Source organism: Python bivittatus, unplaced genomic scaffold (assembly GCF_059951505.1).
Source record: "Python bivittatus isolate LINGU-HERP-01145 unplaced genomic scaffold, Pbiv_v1 ctg000700_np1212, whole genome shotgun sequence".
Classification (NCBI taxonomy): domain Eukaryota; kingdom Metazoa; phylum Chordata; class Lepidosauria; order Squamata; family Pythonidae; genus Python; species Python bivittatus.
In genome coordinates, this window is record NW_028277098.1 from 22,192,450 (window position 1) to 22,216,557 (window position 24,108).

The 24,108-nt window shown below is 37.7% G+C and overlaps 2 protein-coding genes across 4 annotated transcripts in view; both read right to left on the minus strand.

The window, feature by feature from the left end:
• Positions 1 to 11,110, minus strand: part of ABCA4 (ATP binding cassette subfamily A member 4) — a 109,936-nt gene extending 98,826 nt beyond the window's left edge. For both annotated transcript variants that reach the window (XM_088153232.1, XM_025163121.2), the window contains exons 1-3: positions 11,049 to 11,110; positions 6,406 to 6,576; positions 2,232 to 2,325 (exon numbers count right to left, since the gene is read on the minus strand). In XM_088153232.1, the coding sequence (XP_088009358.1) occupies positions 2,232 to 2,325; positions 6,406 to 6,471 (160 nt within the window). In that variant the 5' untranslated portion in view covers positions 6,472 to 6,576; positions 11,049 to 11,110. The remainder of the gene's footprint in view (positions 1 to 2,231; positions 2,326 to 6,405; positions 6,577 to 11,048) is intronic.
• Positions 11,111 to 17,199: 6,089 nt separating this feature from the next.
• Positions 17,200 to 24,108, minus strand: part of ARHGAP29 (Rho GTPase activating protein 29) — a 63,177-nt gene continuing 56,268 nt past the window's right edge. The window contains exons 20-24 of one of the 2 annotated variants that reach the window (XM_088154444.1): positions 23,560 to 23,792; positions 22,625 to 22,937; positions 22,410 to 22,518; positions 21,214 to 21,324; positions 17,200 to 18,496 (exon numbers count right to left, since the gene is read on the minus strand). In XM_088154444.1, coding sequence (XP_088010570.1) covers positions 17,607 to 18,496; positions 21,214 to 21,324; positions 22,410 to 22,518; positions 22,625 to 22,937; positions 23,560 to 23,792 — 1,656 coding nt within the window. In that variant the 3' untranslated portion in view covers positions 17,200 to 17,606. The remainder of the gene's footprint in view (positions 18,497 to 21,213; positions 21,325 to 22,409; positions 22,519 to 22,624; positions 22,938 to 23,559; positions 23,793 to 24,108) is intronic. The other variant, XM_088154443.1, reaches the window with a different exon arrangement.

Genomic DNA, 24,108 nt, shown 5'->3' on the forward strand with positions numbered 1-24,108 from the left:
AACTGGGAGATCATGAGTTCTAGTCCCATCTTAGACACGAAGCCAGCTGGATGACTTTGGGGCAGTCATACTCTCTCAGCCCTAGGAAGGAGGCAAGGGAAACCACTTCTTAAGAATCTTGCCAAGAAAACTGCAGGGACTAGTCCAGGCAGTGGTCAAGAGTCAACAAAGACTTGATGGCACAAAAAGAAAAATGTCTTTTTAGATTGCAGACTTGATGTCAGGGATTGTCTTTCCATTAAAATAAATAACGTTTTAAAATCCAGATTAAATCTCCTCTTTTTTAACATTTTTCCCAGAAAAAAATTTAGTATAAAATATATTATTTACCTTTTCAAAAAAATGTATTCATTTGCCTGTGGAAAAGAATTCTTACCATAAAAAGCAAAGTAATATGGTGATAAAGATAGCTTAAATGGATAGGAAGCAGCAGGTATTAAAAGCAAAGAGCAGAACAATTCAAATGAATTAAATATAATTTAATTATAGGATCTCTGGCAAAATATATATAATCTGTTTTTGTTTAAAACCCAGATCAAGTTATCTAATGGCCACAATACACACTACCAGACTTTCTGGTACAGTAGTCAACATTTGCGATTGAGGCACAACCTCCCTATTACGGAAAGATTGTAGATACATCAACCTTTGCTTCCCAATTCCATATAGGGAACTCCCACCCAAGGATTCTGTATTAGTTTGAATGGAGATTTCATTCTTACTGCATTCTCACGCCATTGTACAATATGTCTTTAGTAGTGGAGCTGATTTATTTCCAGGGCAGCTATTGTACAATCCAAACAGGGAGAAAAGCGAACTTTGGTTTTGCAGTGAAGGTCAGTTTTCACACTGTCCAGAATTCTTGTTTGTTTGTTTATTTATTTATTAAATTTATATAGCCGCCCATCTCACAGATATGACTCTGGGCAGCATACAATAAAATAGTCAGGTAAAACAAATATAATGCAACAATATAATGCAACAAAACAATTTAAAAACAATTTAAACACAGATATAAATAGGATGCAGAAGAATGCACCAGCATCCTACACAGTGTAGCCACCTATTTCTCTGGGATCTCTAAGCCTGTTGGAAGAACCAGATTTTGAGGGATTTCCTAAATGCCAATAGGGTTGGGGCTAATCTCACCTCGGGAGGAATGATGTTCCAGAGGGCAGGTGCCACAGCAGAAAAGCCCTGCCTCCTGGCTCCCATCAGATGGAACTCTTTAGCAGACGAGACCCATAACCTTCCCCTTATGCTGGATGTGTTTCATCCATTGCCCAGTTCCCAAGCTTCAGCTGATTTGGCCTTCTGCTCACTGGCCCTTAAAAAGGGAAAGGTTCTTTGGTAACTTGGTTGCTCCCAATAACAGGTCTGATTTTTTGCACATGATCAGGCAAACGCATGTCACCCTGAAGATTCCATCTATGCAATCAGGATTGATCTGGGCTGTTTGGAATGTTGTCTGTTTCCTTCTTCTCTTAGAGGAGGACCAGCAAGCAAATCTCCAGGTGGGTGTGGGTGTAGGTGTTGTTGAATAGCTTTGTTTTTTCAGGACAATATTTCCCACTACCTATCCACCAATACTCCAGGGAACCTGCAACATCCTGTGCATACATAGTGGCTATCTACTATGTTGGAGCTGCAAAAAATACAGGACACCACTAGATGGCAGCAAAGGGATATTTTAATTCTTTGTTGTGCTCTAGTGGTCATTCAGAGCTTTGCAGCTCAGCTATGATAATCCTAGTTTATAAATCCTGTGTAGACGATATAATTCACTTTTCTCCACTCCAACTGATGTAGCCATGCAACCATGGCTGCTTGTATTGAGAAACATCTGTTTGATGCAAAAATGCTGACATGCTTTCATTTCACTATCACTGCTTAGCAAGCAGTTTTATTTCTTGTATTTTTCTACTACCATATCTTTGAGAGCTTGAGGGTACATACGTGAAGGTATCCTATTATTTTTATTTATTAGATTTACATCCAGAGCTCAAGGGGGTGTATATAGTGCTATAGAATTTACAATTTGGGATTGAGAATGGCAGAAGCATTGATCTCCTATTTCCTTCTTAACTGAATGTCTACTTTCTTTTTAACTAATAAAGTGGGGCCTAACTTCATGTGGATACCCAGCTATTTTTGATTTAATTTAAACTTCATTGAGGAGGACCCTACCCTCCCTTTTTCTAAAAAAACAAAGTTATAGATAACACTCTTACATTCATGTTGGTGATAGACTGGACTAACTTTCCTCAGCCATGCTAAGACAAGAAATAAAGAAATGGGCCACAGAAGTTCAACCAGCAGACGAAGCTGAAAAAGAAAACAATTAGAAGCATTAACTCCATGCACAGTTTGAAAAATGACACTCACTCCATCTAACTTAGGGTTACCAGACATCTGACAAAAGGAGGACACGTCCATCTTTTTGACCTTGTGTCCACCGTCTGGCAGGCATAGCCTTAAAATTAAATATTCTCTGACTTTTTGAGTTTTTTGTTTTGTTTTTTATTCTGGATTGTTTTCGCAACAGTAGTCAAACTTTCATGTACTGTATTATGACCTTGCAAACTGTCTGCTTCTTTTCTTCCCTTGCCCACTGACACACTCAACAGGCTAGATTTATGTTATTTCATTTCCAGCAATCAGCTTCAATCCAGCCCCTTCAAATCCATGATCACTAGAGTCTGTAGATCACTCGACTCATCATATGCTTCTATGGCGAAATTTGAAAAGTGTGTTGTTCTCAATTCTATATTATCGCTAGAATATGTGCTTGAAAATAAAAAAATTGTTGGAAAAATATTGCAGTTGAAAAACCAATCTGATGCTGGAAAGAGTGATTTTATATAATGTAGGCCTAAGAACACTTTTTTTACAGTTTTTTGCTGTAATTTTTGTCATGGATGCCAAGAAAGTCTCTCCCCCCTCCCTGTTGTCCTCCTTTCCAGTTGTCTGTGTCTTCCTTTGTCTGTTCAGATATCTGGTAACCCTAATCTAACATGATCAAAAGGGGCGCAAGCAGACTGCATGAACTAGTTTGGTCTTTCCCAAGGTGCTCTTCTCAGATATGTTGGGCTGCACGATCCCCATGTGGTCCACAACAAACTCTGAGGCAGTTGGCAAGGGCAGATAGATATTTAATTAATCAGTTAATATCAAACTGCAAACTAAAACCCTTGGGCTTCTGAGGCCATTACAAGCTGTTCAGAACTGACGTATCACACAGAGATTCTCATCAAAAAACCTCAGAGAAATGTACGGAACACTCTGCAAAAAATTAGGGTTTACAGTTCTCTAAGGAGCCCCAATAATTCTTTCATCAGTTGACCTCCTTTGAAACATGAGTGTCTTTTGAAAGAACACTTGACCCATCTTTTTTTTTTTTTTTTAAAGGACTAACACCATGGTTGATTTAAACTGGGAATGAGAGCTAGATTCTGTCCCAAATGAGTACATTACAGGTTTTCTGCTGCTTCCGCCAAAAAGGAGTTTTGTGTGGCCAGATTTCTGCTAGTTTTGTCTGTGGATTAAATGAGATGGGGTGTTTATTGCGCAAATGTAAGGTTATCCTTTTTTTTTTTTTTTAACTTATACATAGTACATAACTGGGAAGCCCAAATAGCATCTGGACCATAGGAGGTGGGAAGACGGAACTGTAATTCATTCTGTGTGCCAAGATTATGATAGTGTAAAAAGAAACCATGTTTCTGAAGCCGCTTTTGCTTTTTAAAGCTTTCCATGAATGCCAAAAAGAGTATTCCTTGGTATCTAAATTATAGCTTTGGAAAGAGTGGTCTTTAATACACTGCTTGACTTTTCAGTCCTGAAATTCTACACACACTTAGTAAAAATGATTTCCAAATAAACATGTGTAGGGCCAAGTCAGGCATTCAGGAGCATTTACTCTCCAGTAATCATGAAGTTGAAGACAGTGGCAATAAACATGCACAGGACTACACTATTCACGTTTGTCTCCTTCAACATTCTGTGTTCCAGAGCTGAAAATAACAGTCTCATATTTTAAAACGTTTTGCCCTTAATTTCCAGAGGAGGGTGGCTTGTTTTGACTTAAAGGAAACCTAAGAAAGAGCCTCAGGCTTTAATTTTCTCCACCCAAGCCTTGGAAAAGCTTCAGGATGTTTGGACTCAGGGAAGGGGGTGGGGATACGTGTAGATTGATCTAAAGGGTGGAGATGCTACAGGATAATAAACAAAAGAGCAGAGTTTTCAACTTACTGCTGTTCAGAATCAGCTTCTTCTCTTACTGTTTCTCAGCTCTTATAAATTAAGTGTCGTATAACAAATTCAATAGGTCAGAACAGCTTCAGTGCTGGTTAAAAGTACTGAACTGACCAGTCTTATTATGCCAAGAAAATGTAATAAGTAGTGAATTAATTGCTGCACTGGGTCTGATCCGAAGTCTAAAAACCTTTCAGAAGAAAAAAAGAGTATTTGATGAAACAAAACCTAAGCCAGGAATTCAAAACTTTCTTTTGGAAAGGAGGGGCAGAGGGCAATGCCAGCAGTTTGAGGATTGCTAGAGTTGTTGAGAGAAAGTGCTGCTTAAATTCTTTGACACAGACTGAGGCCCATCAAAGATTTTGGTTAATCTGAGTTCTTCCTACATCGACCTCTCTTTTTAAAAACTTAAAACAAGGATCAAATGGGCTGTAAATGAGCTTAGAGTAGCAGTGATGGAGAAGGGCAGAGAGAAAAAAAACTGTAAACATTCTTAAACTGAAGCTGTGACCTTACTCACATAATGCATCTACTCTACTGTAGACCTCCAAGACCTCTTTAAACCTTTGAATGTGCTTCATTGAATCAAGCAATAGTTTCATCTACTCCAGCACTGTTGATTTGGTTCACATATTGTTTTAAGCCAGGTTTATTTAACTGGGTTTTCTTGAATGAATCACAGTTGTCTGATGGTAAGCCAGAATCAAACAACATTACATTTTAGTTCAATATGCCAATGTGATCTTAGTTTTTGAACTGAGCTTCCCTGCAGTGTAAAGTATGCTGTAGATAGGATAGAAACAGTACCATGTGCATAAGTAAACGACGTGCTAAGCCACTCTAGAAGGTTAATTGGATATGAACATTGTCATTGTATGCTCTGATCTTGTTTAACCAAGTTTTGTGGTTTCTGTAAAGCTAAGTGTGCCATCAAAAACCCAAGCAGCTGCCATTTTCACCTAGCATTAAATGAAATCCTATGTTTCAAATTCCATTGAGGGCTAACTGGACATGATGGCTGCTCTGAATTTGAATTACATACTTAAGCTTTTTTTCCTCATATGCAGTTTAAACCAACATCAGACTGCCCTAATATTCCCACAATATTCCCTTTTGAGAATACAATGCTGACTTTATATAGCTTCCAGCCCGATGTTAATCATTGTTCTATCATCACTTTTTATTCAAAATTAAACTGAGAAGATTTCACTGTAGGAACAAGCTGTGTAAAATCTTCATTGCCTCATAGCCTCTCATCAGAGCCCATAGGTGAGATGCTCTGCTTCTAGGTATTGCCTCAGGTAGGGGTGTATCCAAAAGTGTAGTCCCACCCTCTTCCCTCTGCCTTGCATCTATTGCCATCATTTCTCTTCCAGGTAGGATTTGCCAGCTCCATCCCTCACCACTTTGGTAGTTGTTTAAATCAAAAATACTATTTGGTTATTTAGCCTAAATGACATGAGCTCTATCCATTCTCCCAAACCACTTTTCCCTTCCCTCCCCCCACCCCACCAGTAAAAGTACAATGAACTACTGTAATGCACTCCGTAAAGTGATGAGATGTACAGTAGAGATGAAATATCCAAAGACTCTGTCAATTTCAAGATAAGTTTAATTACCCAACTGGACCATTTACCTATTCTCTCAAATCCTATGGTTTAATCTATAGACTTCAGATGGATCTGGTATGCTGTGGACTAGAGATACTTGCATAACAAACTCCTGCTTTTTGAAGAACTGCAGCACATGAAAAGATTTAAATCTTTTGGACAGTTGCTTCCTGTAGGAAAAGTCCACTGGCTATTTTTATCTTCCAGTCCTGTGTTCTATTAGAGTTAAGTCTTATGTATAACAGGGCGTCAAAAGGAAGTGAATCTCTCCAGAATTTTCCTCATTGATGCAGGAAGTTGGATATGTTCAGTCTTCTTCCTGGTGGAGGCCTTCAGTAACAAAATAAGCTGGTACAACTGAGCTATTCTAAACTTTGAACTAATATATATGATCAGAATGGATTAATCACTAAAGCACATCTTGTTATATATTTAAAATTTGTGAAAAATAAGAGGTATTTGAATCTAACTCTATTTTTCTAAAAGAATTTGGAGCATTCATATGTGTTTTCCCTTTTGTAGGTATGCATTAAGTGCTTACTTTCTGCCGTTTTCGGAGTATCCAGTTTTTCCATAGAAGAAGTCTAACCTGTTGGAAGAAACTCATTCTTCCTAGGCAGTGGCAGCATCCCAAATTTGAAGACTAAAAATCTTTTGCTGTCTGCAGATCAGAAATCTGGTGCTGTTATCTTCTCACACAAACAGCTGAATCCTAAAAAGAAATGAATTTATTAGCAGGTGTTCCTATGTGAGCATGGAACTGCTGAATTGAGATTTTTAAATGTGTTGTGTATCTGTATCTGAACCCAGTCACAAATCAAACTACAAGCTACCAGAAGTGACTTACTCTTGATCTATTTTCTTCCCCATGAATTAGCTATGCAAAATAGTTCATGCTATGTTTGGTACAGGATTTTTTTCATCTGCCAGATCACTTACCTGTGCCTCAGATGGATCACCTTCAACATCTGATTACTTCAGACTGATATGCAGAGTGGGAGCAGCAAGTTGCAAGATAATCAACTGGTTAATAGGTTAAGCTACCTTTATGTTACAGATAGCTTTCATAATGCATTAGGATGGCCACTTACAGATCAGCAAAAAAGAGGACAGAGGTAAATACCTATATATATATATACATTTTGCAATGTTATTTTACATGTATAGTTTGCTATAACTGAAATAGAAATACACTTCATCCCACCTTGTAGGCCAGGTAACCATATCTGCTCCACCTGTTGTCAAAGTGCAAGATGCTGATGGATACTTCAAGTGCTTCTGCTTTCTTGATCTCTTTGGGGTGTTTAAAGATAAACTGAACTGTTTAATATTTGAAACTGTGGCCCTTCAAATATTATTGGCCTGCAACTTCCTGACCACTGAGGTTGATGAAAGCTGGAGTCCAACAAAATCCAGAAGGCCAAAGATTCTCCTCCCTAAAATATAGGGTATATTCAATCAGGGGACTATCCTGTGTAAAGAAGAATATACAACCACCTTATAACTTATCCTGAGTATGTCTCAGGAGACTGCATATATCTCCTACTTGGTGTAATGCAGGTATCCAGGCAACAATATACTGATTTTCTAGGTAACCAATAAAAATCCCAACTTGCATAGAATAATGCGGCACATTCCAAGTAAAACTTGGCTTCGGTTGCACTTATTGCATACTGACCAAAATATGCCAAAATTGATTGGTAGTGTCCTTGCTGATACTTGGAAATGCTGCATGTGCCATGGGTATGACTGATTACCTAATTTACATTCTATCTTATTAGGAAGTATTTTGTGAAAGCCTTGACTGAACAAAGCCATGATGGCCAGCAAAAAGTCACAGACTGTGGGACCATGGTGACAACTGTTACATTGTCATGGAAGATTGTGATTTCCATGTAAGAGGAGTAAATACTAAAGACCATGAAGGAATGGTTGGCTTGGCAGGGGAGGGGAGGGGAGGGGAGGGGAGGGGAGGGGAGGGGAAGGGGAAGGGGAAGGGGAAGGGAAGGGGAAGGGGAAGGGGAAGGGGAAGGAAAGGAAAGGAAAGGAAAGGAAAGGAAACGAAAGGAAAGGAAAGGAAGAAATGTTTATGAACAAAGAGAATGGGGAACAATGAATAGATCTGAAAGAAGATGGTCTTGTGGAGTTAATGCAAAAGTTTAATAATGAGTGAAAAGGCTAAAATACATGTCAGAAAATATGACTTGGCCCTCTCTAGATTGTTGTGGGTATGTATGAAAGTAAGAATCCGTAGCTTGGTGATATTTGAATGTCATGCTCCAATGAATAGCAATAAAGGAAGAATCAGAGGTGAGCTTCGGGAGTATATGTATGCATGTATGTACTAAAATGCATTCCTTGCTAGCAATGTTTTCTTCTCACTTTTTAAATTATAGCATTGCCATACAATGAAAGCATCATAATAATTGGGTAGCCTATGTCCATCTGTACATTTGTTATTTTTTTAGATTTTTTTTCCTTGAAATTTCAGAAGACAAATTTTAGGACCATGGAAGAATATATCCTCTTCCTAAACATCTTCCTAAGGATTGCATATCCAACAAAGAATAAGTGCCACTTTTGAAATGTAAATCTAAACAAATTACAACATAATTCCTGCATGATCCTCCACATAACCAGTCAAAAGTAAATTCCACTGAGTGAAATGGCACTTACTTCTAGGTAAGTGTGTATAGGATTGCAATCTTATAGGCTGCAATTTTATATACATTTACCTACGAGTAATGGCCCTTGTATTCTATGCAGTTCTAAATTATTATATATGGGAGAGCATTGTTAGCAACTCAGAAATAAAGATTATTTTAGAAAGCCTCTTTTATGACAGGCTGTACCAACATCTGACTTGTGGATTAGATTAAGCGTAATCTTCTCTAATTAAATTATAAATCCCATTTGAAGAAATGGGAACTGACATGCTGCTATTCTTAACTATTGTTGACTGTGTCTGTGACCTACTTCTGCTTTAGGTAGGATTTCTAAACTCAGCAGGCCTTGGATCTTTTTAATGATCAAAAATGTAAATAAAACAAAAAAACAAATGGGCACCATTTAAATTCCAGATATTGGCTAAGTATACGATGGTAGACATCTTGGAATTTCAAGGATGCTAGCTATACTTTTGAAAGGGCATAAAACATTATTTTTGGATAAGTTCTGTTTTAATTTTATTTATATGTGCAAACTTCCAAAATACTTACTGTAGCTATCACAATCCAACATGAGCTATATCTAAATAGGAGCTGTTTGTAACTTTTAGACACTGAGCATGAACTTAATCTACCTGAGTTCCTGAAATATACAGTACAGGGTCTCCAGTACATACTTTTCCCCTTACTGGATGGGTGAATAGGCTGTATTCAGATGTCATTTTTCTGATTCTCCAGTCCATGGATCAGAAATGGCCCTGCCAGGCCTTCTGTCTCCTGCTTAAATGTTTGCTTTATTACAACACTTTAGATTTATCAAAATCATAGTTTCTACCATATTGTAGCCTGCAGATTGAGGTGAGAAATGAACCTTCCAGATAAAGGCAATCCCAGATCACACTGTGATTGGCAATTTTGATTAGGCTTGTTCAATCCAGTTGGCCCCTCAATAGCAAAGTATGTTTCAATCAAACCAGTAACAAAATAATTAAGATGAGGGAAGGAAAGGAGGGAGAAGAAGTAAGACATGAGGAAAAGGCTTCTTGCTGATGCTCCAAACCAGTCAGTGATGGGACTTCCCCCTTACTGTATATGTCAGCCTCTTAGCTACTCTTTTGAAAAGATTATGTGGACTATGACTTGGCTAAAACAGTGGTGTAGGGGAGGGAAGGGGCTTATCCAATTCATTCCTGCATGCCATCTCTGTCTCTTGGCCAGCATGCTACACATCAGGAATAACCTGGCCTTTAAAAACTGCACTGTTTGCACTGTTTCATCTATCCCAACCTGATGTCTTCCAGGTGTTAAAAGTGCCATTCAAGAGGGAGAAAGGGCACAGGTTGGGAAAAGTGGGGGGGGGGGTTTTCACACTGCATGAAAGTATTGTTGCAGTATGTTCTGGGATTAGTTATGGTTGGGTTTCACTAGCAGTTCTCTCATTGGCTAAAAGAAATGCAAAGGGTTGTTCAAGGTCTCTCTCACAAAAGAGGTAATAATTCTTGAGGCCCTAGCTTTTTCCTGCAGAAGAAAGTTTTATATCAGATGGCACAGCTGAAGCAACACCAGCAGCATACGTGACATTTATGAACTGGAACGTACGAGTCATCTTGTTTTCATGACCTAAGGGCACTATTTGTTGGTAGATAGCTATCCTTAAGATGTAGCTAACCAGCCAGATATGCCTGAGGATATGTATACATTAAACATATGCATTTACTTTTCTTTTAGGAGAATGGTATACATTTTCAAATGACCGACCATCATGATTAGCACACTTAGTTAAAGGTGTCTCAGTGGATAAAGAGAATTGGTCCAGGCCATCCACTGATATGAGAAATTTCACCAAGATTTAAATAAGGAAAAAAGGGTTTAAGGCCTACTGGAGGTAAAAAGAATATTGGGAAATACTCTTTGCATTGTACAGTTGACATATTTTGCCAGAAATAAATGTGTATTTGTGGAATTTCTAAGCATTCCATAAGAGAGGTAGGGATCTGCTTTAAAGGACTGGTGAGGAACAGCCAAATAAGATCAAGGCATGAGACGGTGAAGACAATTCTTTGATTCCCAGATTACATTCCCAAACTCAAGAATTCTGTTGACCAATTCCTCTATAGAGATGCTATGACTATTAAATACAGCTGTCACAAACGATGTCTCATGCCTTGCATTTTGCATTTACTCACTACATTTGTCTGTGCAAAAACAATTTTACTTGGCTGCCAAAATAGATCTTACGAACTGGTTTTGAAAAGGTTGTACCTTGCATGTATGGTATTATGTAATGTAAAATACAGTGATCTTGTTTTTATATAAATCACTGTAATTTAAGTAGAGATATCTTCTATTTCACTACAGTATTACCTAGAGGCTTACAATATCTTACGTTTGTACCCAAACATACTCAATCTGATACTTGTCACATTACAAAACTAGCAGCATTCCCACACGAAAGGTCTTTAAAAAGAGCAAAGATTGCATCGTTTAAGAATAACACTAGAAAATATCTTCAGCTTACCTCGTTTGTAATGGTATCTACCACAAAAGCATTGCACTGCTATGAGAGCTGGAAGAGTTTCTGAAAGAAAGTCCAATATGACCGCAGAGGAATGCCTTATCTCAGGAACAGTGAACACTTACCAAATAATACAGCTCAGTTGTAAGAAGATTTTTTTTTAATCCCTCCAATTTGATGTGGGACAGCTTTGTTTTCAGAATGTAAGCACCATGACATGAAGGGAAATAAGCTGCATATAATAGTCCTTTGCAAGAAATTTTATCAACTGATCTAAATGTCTGAAACTGTCAGGGCTATGGTTTCTGAAGTCCTATAAATCACAGCAAAATCAAACAGACATTACAAGTAATTAGGTTAGGAAGTGAAGGAAGCCACTGTTTTGCTAAAACCATGGAAGTACTTGCTGCTGCAGTTTAAGTATATTGCATATCTTTAAATGATGTACAAATGTTAGGATGTTCTTAGACGGCATGTAATTACCATGCCAGTCTGACCAGCTGTGTTTTATCGTGCCAGCAGTATTGGGCACAGTATATACATATAAATATGCACCCTCATTCCTGCAGTTAGCAATCTTGTGACAAAATAGGAACGGCAGATCAGCGATGACAACACCCTGATTTTGTTTAGGCTTGCATATGCATTCTGACAAATCCATCTGAGAGCGGTACGCAAAGCACAGGAGAAAAGTAAGGAATTGTAAGCCAAAGAAAGTAAAAGCATAAAAGAAAAAAGACAAGATAGCCAAATGTCATCTGCAACAGTCACCGTACTTCTTCATATCTATCATTGCAAACCACACACATATACCTCCGCGTACATTGCCTTTCGTTCTTTAAGCTCCTCACCTCTGTCTTTATGAGGATCTCATCAATATCACCCAGCCGCAACTTTTTTGGTTTACTCCTTCCTCTCCTTTCATACTGTATATTTGTTTTACAAGTTGATCTCCGTTCACTGTCTCTGTATAACCAAACGTCAGTGTACTTATTTTGTAATGGTCACTCAGTTTTGAATGCATTCAGCCCCCATTCATTCTTGACCCCCTCCCTTGTTTTACCACACACGATTCTTAAGGACTCCATTTCCGTGGCCTTCAACGTAGTGTTTCTCTTGACCTAACTTCCACTCCCCAATAACAAACTGGGCAGAAGCACTCTCTGATCCACAGCGGTTTTTGCTTCTTTCTACAAACATTCATTCTTTGCAGCAGACCACATACTACCCACTACCTTTCTACCATCACTTGCAGATCTTAAAACTTCTTCATTTTCCCATCTTTAGTAAAACATTTTACCAAGGTACACAAATTCATCTAGTTGCCCTAGTTTTTAGCCATTTATATATAATCATGTATATATAAATAGCAATCATTGATTCCATTTTCCCTATCAGACACAACTATATTGTTGTGTGATATATTAATTTTCAGATCCACATTCCTTGCTGCATCAGACATACTATTTAACATTTGCTGCAAATTATTCAGGTTCTCATCCAACAACACAGCATCATCTATATGAAAAAGTATACATACATTCACATCCCCAGCTAAAACACATCAAATGTTAGCACAAGTATTCCTTATGCACTGATCTATGAAAACATTAAACAACCAAGAAGACGTTAAAATACTTTGTCAAAGTATTTTATTTCAGTCACTGGCCAGCTTTACATACTGTAACATAAAACATAGAAATAAAAGATAAATAAAACAAAACGGAGTAAAAGATGAACACAGCCAGCATAGGTGAAGCTCTCTCAGTTCACTGTGAATTCTGAGACTCTTTAATACGCTTCGGAAAAGGCCAACATAAATATAACAAGAAACAGATAAACAGGAGGGTTTATTATTACTAAACTTGGAGCAAGTTGAACCCAATCAAACTGTTCCTAGTGAGATCCTGTTGAATCATTCTGGCTATTAAACAAAATTTGGCAATACGGTAAAGAGTACATTGCTCTGATCACTCAAAGATAATTGAAATAAAAAGAATCAGTTTGGCCTGGATATTGAACTAATGAAGGTGCAATGAATTTGTGTCACAGATCTTGGTGAGGCTAACAGTAGAGAAGCTGTGGGCTGTTTCAATGGCTCCTCACTTAAAGTGACACAGGTGTTCATTATATGGGATTTTCTGGAATTTTCCTTCCAGACCCACAGTTTGCAGGGCATTATAGGGAACAAATGTCAAAGTTCTTTGGAATTTTGGTATTTATTTATTTATTTTCATCATGAGTCACCGTGAGTTGGGCAGCCATATAAATTAATAAATGAATTTTGGTATGGTATATGTCATACTCTTACTCCTGGCTCAACATTGAACCACATTCCATTTATTTTCACATACACTTTACTTCCATTACAGGTGGTCCTTGGGTTATAACCACTTGTTCAGTGACCGTTCAAACTTGTGACAGCACTGAATGAGATGGACTTGCAACCAGTCTTTGGAGTTCCAGCCATCTCAGTGTCCCCATGGTCACGTGATCGTGATTTCTGACATTCCCTGCTGACTTTCCACAAGCAAAATCAATGGGGAAGCTGGCAGGAAGTTGGAAGTCATGGTCATGTGAGGTCCTCCCTTAATGACAGCAACCAGGACTGCCAGAACTGCTCTCGCTAAGTGACACAGCAATTCCAGTCCCAATTGCCTTTGTAACCAGAGGCCTACCTGTATATGCTTATCATATTCGACAACCAGCATGTGAGTCTATAAACTTATCTTTCAAAACCAACTTCTGTAAACATTTGTTTTTCCAGGATGTGACAGCAGCATAATTCCAAATGTTCATAAAAATATTAGAGAATTCAGAACAGAGAGATTAAACCATGCAACCCTCACTTGCTTGTTTCTTATGACTGCCTACTTGCAAAGCAATTCTGGGCAGCTAACAAGTTAAAACACAGAGAAATACATCCATCATAAAAAAGCCATATGTAAACACAGATTTAATAGCTCACATAACACATACTAACAGCACACATAATATCCTTGCCCAGCCCTGGAGGGAAGAAGCAGGTCTTCATGGCCTTTCTAAAAGCCAGCAGGGCTGGGGTGATCCAAATCATGAGGAGGGCAAGGTAGGGGCAACAACAGAGACAACACACCTTCTGGGAACCCTATGATGGCAAGGTTTAATAAACAGTACCCAGAGCATGCCATCCCTGCCTGATCTCATAAGGTGGACAAAAATAATTGGAGATAGATGGACCCTCAAATATCCTGGCCTAACTCACTTTAAGCAAGTTATTTCAAGCAATTCTGCTTGTGCTCCCTTCTCCTGTTATTCCTCCTTATCCAGTTTTTTTAAAAAAATCTTCTTTGTAAAGGCATAGAAAAATGATTGGAGTACAGTGGGTTTCTTCTGAGGCAGGTAATTACACTTCTCAGTGAAGTCCGTCATAATTCATGTTATTGCTAGATCTGCCTTTACTTGTTATGTTTTCCTTTCTCTTTTATAGGAATGAGAGAAGTAGTAGAAAGAGGAAGGCTGTGTTATAGTCTCTGAGCATTAAATTTAAGAACTTCAGGGAATCCCTTTAGGCTTTCTTAAAAGTTTGAGGAACGCAAATAATTTTTGAGGCAAATATTTGGTACATATCTAATACTAGATGCTAATTTTCTGCCATTTCAGTTATAACCTATATGGGTTTAGTTGCTGAGGTAGGTAATCACAGTGGAAGAATGAATGAATCCTTATTCTCACAGAGCATCTTCTGTCCTTCAGTACTATTGACTGTGATATTCTTTTTGAAATACTTAAGGACGGTATTTGAATATATGGTTCTTCAGGAAATCTGTTTTAATTTGGCAGATAGATGTTTAGGTTAATAGAAATGCATTATGGAGTTGCCCTTGGACAGTATCTGACAACTTCAATTTAAAATGTGATGCCAAAATTGATAAAGGGAACTGACATTTCTACATACAGGTAGTCCTTGTTAACAACTGCATTTGGGACCAGCAACTCAGTCATTAAATGAAGCAGTTGCCAAGTGAAAATCTCTTGACTGAGACTGTGCTTATCATTTTACTGGGGTTCTTTCTCTTTGAGAACATCTTGGTATGGGGTAAATAAGCAAGTGAAACTAAGAGCAGAGAGATGCTGTGAAGGTCGCAAATGTGAGGACTGGTTGCTGTTGCTTTTTCAGCACTGTTGTAACTTGGAACAGTCACTAAACAGGGCAGTTGCTAAGTGAGGACTACCTGTATTGGGATTAGGTTTAATGGATTGTCTGGAGGACCCATATTATGGAAAAAATGCTCTACCTTCAACTACAATCTGTAACCATGATTTATTAAACCTTACTGTACTTTAAATATGACCCAGCATGTCTTCTTAATCTAGATGGGGATGCTTAATTATCTTTTCTAGCTTCCAGACTATTTACCACAAAAACAAAGTCACTCCTGCAGCATCTTCACTGCTTCTGCAGCATCTTCATCCTACATCAGTGGTATGATGAATCATCAGTATAAAGGGAAAGACTTAAATTTCTAACACTGTGTGTGAAGTGGCTCCAATCTCATGTGACTGAAGCATCAATTTATTTTGTTTTTATGAACAGAAGTGCTTGTTACCACATACATTCTGACAGAAGAGAGTGGCTAGGTGCAATTTGGAACTGAGTGGCTCTAATTTAAATAATAAATAAATTAAAATATATCTGATATGATTTGTTGCATCTGTGAAAAGTCTGGTACAAGTCTCAAGCATCTGTATTTCTTTGCAACATTGCAACAGTCCTCCTGACACCATTTATGTTAATTTATTTGTTGTTTATATTACAGCATATTTTTGTTTAAGAGTAAGTTATTTGGAATTGTTTGCAGGAAACAAATGATGGCTGGCTGACAGATCCTGCTTGGGACACTACCTTCCTGTCCATCTCTGAAGGAATAAATGGTGGATTAGAGTTCTGGCCTTTTAAACTGCAGCATTACATTTCCATGAAATAGAATTTTTTTTTTCTGATACAGCAGCACAGAAGCCTTCCAGGAAACTTCAATAAAGCAATCCTTCAGAATTTCCAGTTGAGTAAGTAAAGACTGGAAAAGATATGAGATGGAGCCAGTGTAAGCAGCCCAATTTTTTATCCATTTTCAAACTCTCATGTTCTCAGGTGAATAGATCAAGAGAACTAATGCAAAACTTTTTGTGCTTTCTACCAAATATCGTAAAGGTGGCACAAACAGTTGCTTCATGGAAGTGGAGCTATGTTCACAAGAATAATAAGCCATTCATTCTCATCTTAAAGAGTTCTTTTTTCTGGTAAGATTCCACATTAATCAGCATGTCTAAAAACTCCCCAGCCTTTTCCAGACAAGTTGACTATTAGTGTCAAATTATGCTTTCACATCCAGTATTTCTGTTTGTGATTCGTTACAGTGAACTGGAACTCAGTGGAAGAAAAAGAAAAAGCCCAATAGCTGTAACTTCTGTAAATACACTACTTCACTATTCCTTTGAGGTAAGCTATACCACCTATAGCTATTAATTTCCTCAACCATCATCTTGTTTTATTTCAAAAATGTTCATAATATTATTTTAATGTAGGATAAACACAAACCCTTCTGTATGGTTTTTAAAAAATAGTAGTGTAATTCATATCATATTATATTAACAATATAAAAAAGTCTGTATTGAATAAGATGAAGTGCATTACAGAATATGTGGATATTAATGTATATTTTTAAGGCAAATAGTATACATATAAAAGCAATTTTATATACAGTGAAACACTATTTGATGAAGTTAATAAACAGTGGGTTATTTTTATCTATTTCACTATGCCTAAGATTTAAATTTCTCTTAAAGCAATAAAAAAGCTCTTTTCTGTGATGAGAAAACTCTAACTTCATAATAATTAGGGATGTCTGCACCACTTCTACAGGATTTTTTTTACTGAATGGCAACTGAACTAGTTAATTTTTGTGCATTTAAACTATACAATAACTGCTATAAAAGTTTTTAAAATAGTTTTATAGTAAAGTTCAATCTTTTCTGTACAAGTAACAAGTGACAACATAACTTGTCAAAAAATGCTATATAAAACATATGACATGCAAGTATATAAAGATCATGTTAACCAAGGAGCATTTAATTGTCCAGAGTAGAGAAAAAACTAAATACAGACACTTAGAGCAATGCTTCAAGCTTTGGTTTATTCTTAAATTAAGTATCTATATTTCATACTCTGCAGTCTTAATAAACCATTTATTCTTGGATACGGGCTCTTTTCACTGCTGCACTCTAACATAAGTAGGCTTCCATGAGAAAAAGTACAATTCCACAAATGAAGTAGATTATAAGGTTTCTTTGAGTGCACTTCATATTAGCTGCTTTTACATTTGGAATGCATTTAAATACTCTTGAGAGAAATGTAATAATAATAATAATAATAATAAAAAAATTAACTTCATTATTCTTCACAGCTTTTTTCATTCCATGTTTTAAAATGTCTGTACAGGTATTTATAAAAAATAATTTCAATATGGCACAAAGGTGAAATCCTCAAGAAAAAAAAAAAGAGTCCCAGAAGTTTTTATTGCCCTATACAAAATGAGCTTCCCTATGTTCCAGTTCTTGCATCCGCTTTGGCCTTAATCTCTGATAAGTGGGCTTCAGGTCTGCAGGGGAAAGGGCTTCAGAACTAGCTTTGTGTTGCTTTCCATGGTGGCTAGAAGAATCCAAAGTGCCATGAGCAAGGCCAGGATTCACACCTAGCCCTGGAACCTCATCTTGGATTATTGCTGCATAGGGTTTGGGTGTAGAACTCTCATCATTTGGTTTGGCCTTATTGTTGGGTGGTGGTTTATAAAATGTTCCTGGTGGTGGTTGTAAAGTTCTTGGCATTCTGAAAGTAGCAACAGGATTAGGGACTGTGGAATGAGCTTCTACTGTAGTCCTTGCAGCCCTAACAGGTCCTGTATATGGCTTACCAGGAAGTATGGCATTTACTGAATTGTTAACAAGGTTACTAGATGTACTTAAGGCACACGTATTTACAGACTCTTGTGTTAGGTTTTCCTGGGATATATTGGTCACAATCATTGCTGTCCTTGAAGTCATATCATACTGCTTATATTGCTTGTCCCAAGTTTTTTTCTGAATCTGTGGGTCATAACAAGAGAGTCTACAACCAGCATTAACAGTGGGGAGTGACTGTGTCTCAGAAACCTCTTCAATAACAGGACTTTTCCCAAGTTTCTCTGGACTCAGACTTGCATTTTGGGAGTTCCGCTCATTTAAAATACAGGGAGGAAGCATTGGTCCTAAAGGTAAACTCACAGGACGAAGAAATGGCTTTGTCCTCTGAGAACGCAACTGAACTTTGGTTATTTGACGATTAGGCCTTATTAACTGATTGCTTTTAACACCATCCTCAGTTTTAAGGTCATGCTTCCCATTGTCTTGATCTGAAACTGAAGCCACTCTGTTGCCTAGGAAGGAAAGAGATGTTTTGAGTGTCATCAAAAAGTATTAATATTGAATATTAACTAGAAAAGATATAGATTTCAGAGAATCACATTTCTAGTTTATATCTCTTCTTGACAATTATACCTAATGGCCTTATGACAATTTTGTCTGAAAGACACATCAGCCAACTGTCTCCTACTCCAGAATCTCATTCTATCTGTTCCATTTATTATGATTCATCTTCCTCAACATAATTCAAGAAGGAAGGAACTCTCCTACAGCTGTCTTGCAAGAAGCTACCCACAATGGAATTTCATTCCTCTTGCTTGTTTTCGTTAGTAGAATGAAAGGTCATTTTGTGCTTGTTTGTTTTTTAACTCAATCTTCTCCAAGCTTGCATTCTCCAAATGGAATCGCTTGCTGGGAATTTTGAATGGTTGCAGTCTTAACATATCTGGAGATGTTAGGTTGGAGAAGCCTGTTTTAATTAATGGCCATCTCTTTATATGAGACTCTCATTAGTTCAAAGTCAGGCTAAATAATTGCAGAATTAACATGGTAAAACAATTCAAATGAAAGATTCTTACAGCTAGGCCCTACGTAAAGATGTTCTCATACTTCACATTTAGCAATATATTGGGTAGGGATAGGAAGTGGCAACCTAAACTGAGTATTAGAGACCTGCAATTTTTAAATACTTTGAACACTTTTACCTATTTTATCACTATGAAAAATTATAATCAGGCCAGGGGAAAAAATCAGATGCCTTTTTTAGAAAAGGCAAGCAGGAGATAACTTTTAGAGACTTAGGAAAGACTCAGACTCTGCCAGATATCATGTTTAAGTGCTATCCAGCACTCTGTGAGCCATCAGAAAAATATGCCAGCATAAATTTTCCGTCTGCATAGCTAATCCCTATTCTGCTAGAGGAACAGGCCAATGAATAGTGCTGTCCTTACTGATGTAATCTCTTATGGAAAGTGATTAGTGGATTCACCTGGCTTTCTGTCCCCTTCTGCCAAGCATCATGTGCCAATAGGAAAAACCAATAGCTTTCCTTAAAATGTTGTAGGGCAGGATAGGATTGGATGGTGGTGCTTGGAATGGTGGATTTAGCCATCTGTCAAGTTGCTCAACTAACAGGTGGCAGATGCTAATGGGAGATGTGGGTGGAAAAAAGAGGGAACTTTCACAATGATTTTATTTGATGCAACCTCTTCTCCACACTATGACTGTCAAGTGATCTTTGAAGGAACACTTACATCCATGTTTAAAAATAGTCCAGAGGACAGGTGTAAAGAGGGGCATGAGGTGAAATGGAATGGTGGACAACAAATGAAATAAACCATCAACTAATGCTGCAAAGAAATCTTAGCACTGGCAGTTAGCACCAAAGGAGCCCAGTTCTGATTTTGTGGTCAGCAGCACCTGGAAATAGTTGGTGCATGGCTATGGAGAACACAAATAATATTTGCCTGCATGTAACAACAGTCATCAATATAATACCTTGTGCCACCAAAGCCAGAATTGAGTGGGCAAAATGGTACACCAATAGAAACATAAGTAACCACGAACAACCACATGAACTGCAGATACAACTTTGTAGCAGTCATCAAAGAATCCTCAGAAATGATAAAAGTAATGAAAACAATAAAAAATGCGGGCAAGCAAAACCCCTTGCTAGTGGCAGCAACGTAAAACCTATAATTGGCAATACAGCTGGCAGAATCTGACTCTCTTTCCCAACTGATATTAACCTACTGTGCAGAACAGGTCTAATGCTCTTTCAAGAGAGCACTAATCCTATTTTTTTAAATACAAGTCTAGTGAAAAGGACTCAAAAGTCTGTGTTTATAAGAAGCCAGTGTAATACTGAAGAAGTGCAATACAAAACACCTGTTAGGGACATGCTTCAGTAGAAGCCAGGTGTCTGGACTGTCCTGTAGCCCAAGCTGAAATGGCCATGTCGGTTCCCAGAGTCCTAGAGTGGAGGGGATGTTCCAGCAGCAGTCTAAAGTAGATGCTGTGCAGATCCCAATACCAGACCGTATCAGCAACCACACTGTTGTTGAAGAATGCCAGACTGGATCCATAGCAAACATTTTGTAAGGACAAGAGTGAAAAGTCTATTAATGCTGGGAAAGGTAGAGGAAAAGAGGATGAATAACAGCAAAGTTGATGGATTTAACTTCAGTAGTGATGGGTGTATCACTGGAGGATCTGAAAGATTAAGTTAGGGATAGATCATCCTGGAGAAGATCTATATATATATGGTTGCTAAGACTTGACACTGACTTGATGGCAGGTAATCAATCAAAGCTATTTCTGTTTACGCACAGGAAGTTGCTTTAGAAATATCTAATATGACACAACTGGAGAAAATGGTATTTTAAAAAATTATATTAGTACCATACTTGTGTGGTTTTGAATTGCAGATCTCTAAAAAAAGATAATTATTATCAACTGTAAGTATGCAAAAAAAATAAGCTATAGATTCGTCACTTGAGAATTAAGTGTAATGCACTTTTACATGGAAATATTCTTGCAATGTATTAACTCAAGATTCAAGTGCCCTTTAAATATTAAAGAATTCCAACTATATTAGCCCTATAAAAGTTGACAATTCTTTTCATTAAGAGCTGTCACCAATTTAATCTAACAATTGTCTTGTTTTGTTTTTAAACACAGAATAATTGAAGATTAGCAGGAATAATTCTATAAAGTTCTACAGTTAATGGACCTGGTTCTTTTATAGGTACCATGTCATTTTCCAAAACCGAGACAGGAGGAGATTCTGAGAGGAAATTTTGCTTGTCAAGACTGTGTTTTGTTTCAAGTTCACAGGTCCATTCTAAGAAAGAAATCAGTAATGCAAGCACTTATATTTGGACAGGAAAATCTAAATGGTGTTGAAGTCTACCATGGAGATTGTTAGGGTCTGGATTGGAGAAAACAGGTTCAAATTGAACCACAGTAAGACTGAGCTATGAATTGTACATTGGGGATCCTCTACACCCCGTGGATGGGGCTGCACTGCCCCACAAACTGGGGTCCTCCTGGACTCACAGCTCCAGCTGGATCTGCAGGTAGAGACCATGGCCGGGGTGCCTATGCCCAGCTTTGGCTGGTGTGCCAGTGGTGGCCTTACTTCAGGCAAAATGACCTGATTACAGTGGCTCACGCACTCATCACCACTCATCTAGACTAACGCAATACACTCTACATGGGGCTACCACTGTTTTTCCATAATGGGGCTGGCCCCCTGGAATGGCCTTCCATGGGAGGTATGAGTGGCTCCAACATAATTCACCTTCCAGAAAGGGCTGAAGATGGAGCTTTCCATGCTTTTGAGACAACCTCAAAGGGTCTTTGGGTGCTGAATCCAGGTACTGTTTTGAAGTCTGGATGTATAGTATTTTTTATTATTTATTATTACGTTGTCTTTTGTGAGCTGCTGAGAATCACTTTATGATTGCAGCTGTGATGGACTGGAATGGACGAAGGGGGGTGAAAACAGTGCTCTCGTCTCCAGAGGAACGCTCTGGAGATAAGCGGAGAAAGCTGGCGCATCCCTAAACATTCCAGAAGATAGTAGAGACTTGTGCCTGGGAATTGCTGGTCAGTCTGAGAAGATTTCTGTAAACAGGTGCTGGCAAATAAACCTTGCTGATTGAACCTGCATGTCTCCAGGAGTTCTTTGGGCTAGGCCTGACAGCAGCAGGATATAAATGTGATAGATAGATAGATAGATAGATAGATAGATAGATAGATAGATAGATAGATAGATAGATAGATAGATAAGGTTATTTCAAGCCTAAAACATTTTAATATTGTTCTGTCAATTTCACAGGGAGCATTAATATTTATCCCCACTAATTAAGAGAGACAGTTCTGCATCATTGGTGCATCCATTTATTGTAACATTCAAACACTAACCTTTCACTAAGGAATCAGATTGGGAGGGGGAACTTTTGCTACCATCTGGTTCTTCAAGAGATATGCTTGTTTCAGAATTGTTCCTCTCATTTTGGATCAACTTGACACTCTGTCAATGATAACAAGATTTTAAATAAGACTTATTTTTTTTCTAAATGAAATGGAACAAATATAATGCAATCCACAAAAGATATTGTTCCTCAACAGAAACTCACTTCCTTCATAGCCACGAAAGGCAGTGCTTTCCTTTGTTGATATGCTTCTTTATCTTCTACCGATAAAATACTTTTAGTACAAAAAGAATTTTCATCAGATTCAGATGCAACTGATGAATGTTCCTGTGCAACGTCAAAGATCTTCTCATAGTGAGTGATCAGAAGTTCTACCACTCGGGCTTGATATGGATAGTCCACAAGTGAAGATAGTGAAAGTGTAGCATCTGTCTGACGTGGTCTGATCAAAGTTGGACCAAATATAATGCCAAGGTTGCTGGCAGACATTTTATTTTCATGAGACTGTTCACTAACTCTGTATAAAAGAACAGAAAATTCACAAAAGTTTTGAGTGTACCAACAAATATTTGTACAAATATGTTTTTAACTGCCAACCAACATTAATCATGGCATAGGATCTAGATACCTGAGGGACTACCTATCACCAATAGTTTCTGTCCTTTCAGGATGTTCCAGCAGAGAAGTGTGCCTTCTCTGTTACACCCCACCTGCTGCCTTCAGATACAGCATCCCCACACCAAAAAAAAAAAAAATGGACAGTGCCTTCTCTCCTGGGTTCTGAAAAGCCCTCAACACCTAGCTTTGGTCTCAGGTCTGGGGTTAATGTGTGGTTGTAATTCTCTGTTACTATAATGGTTGTTTTAGTCCAAGCTGTGTTGTTGTATGTTTCTGAACTGTTTTCATTGTTTTTAGATTCTGTAAGCCACCCTGAGTCTTACAGGGTGGGTAGCTATAACAATTTTAAGCAATAAACGAACAAATAAATAAATAAAAAATCTCTGTATTAAACTTTATAATTAACATTAATAGGGTAAACATAACAAGTCACTAAATAGAAAGGGATATTATTTTCATTACTACATGTATTACTGGGGAATGTCTAATCATAGGTGCTGGTTGACTTGGAATTCTCTTACCTGTATAGATGACCTAAAAGAAACTGCAGAGTGTTATAGTTCGCTGCAGGCAGTAATTTCAGTAGATCTTTGATTTTAAGTAAGATCCTATTCAATTCAATACAAATGGATTGCCTTTTGTTTGATTTTGGGCTCATCTGCTTCATATCAAATTCCTCATTAATATTCTGGCTTTCCTTCGCAAGTCCAATGAATTCATTATAAAGTCGAAACAAAATCAAAGGTTCAGGGAGCTAAGGGAAAGAACATCAGAAATTCATTTGAAATTTTATCTTAACTTTGTCTGTGTCCTTTTCATTTGTCTAGTCTTTTTCTGGAAAGCTTCTGAATTATTTTTTGAATGATCTCATCTAGTCCCTGCATAATTAGCATACTGCAAGCAATTCATGTAGCACTGCTGAGGAATTCCACTTGTTATAGCTTAGATTTTATTAACTCTTCTATAGGTGTTTTTAAGTTTTGCTTTGTATAAATGACCAATTTTGTTTTATTTACTTGTAAAAAGTTCCTAAAAATAAAAAAACCTGTTAGATAGTTATTAATCAGTTA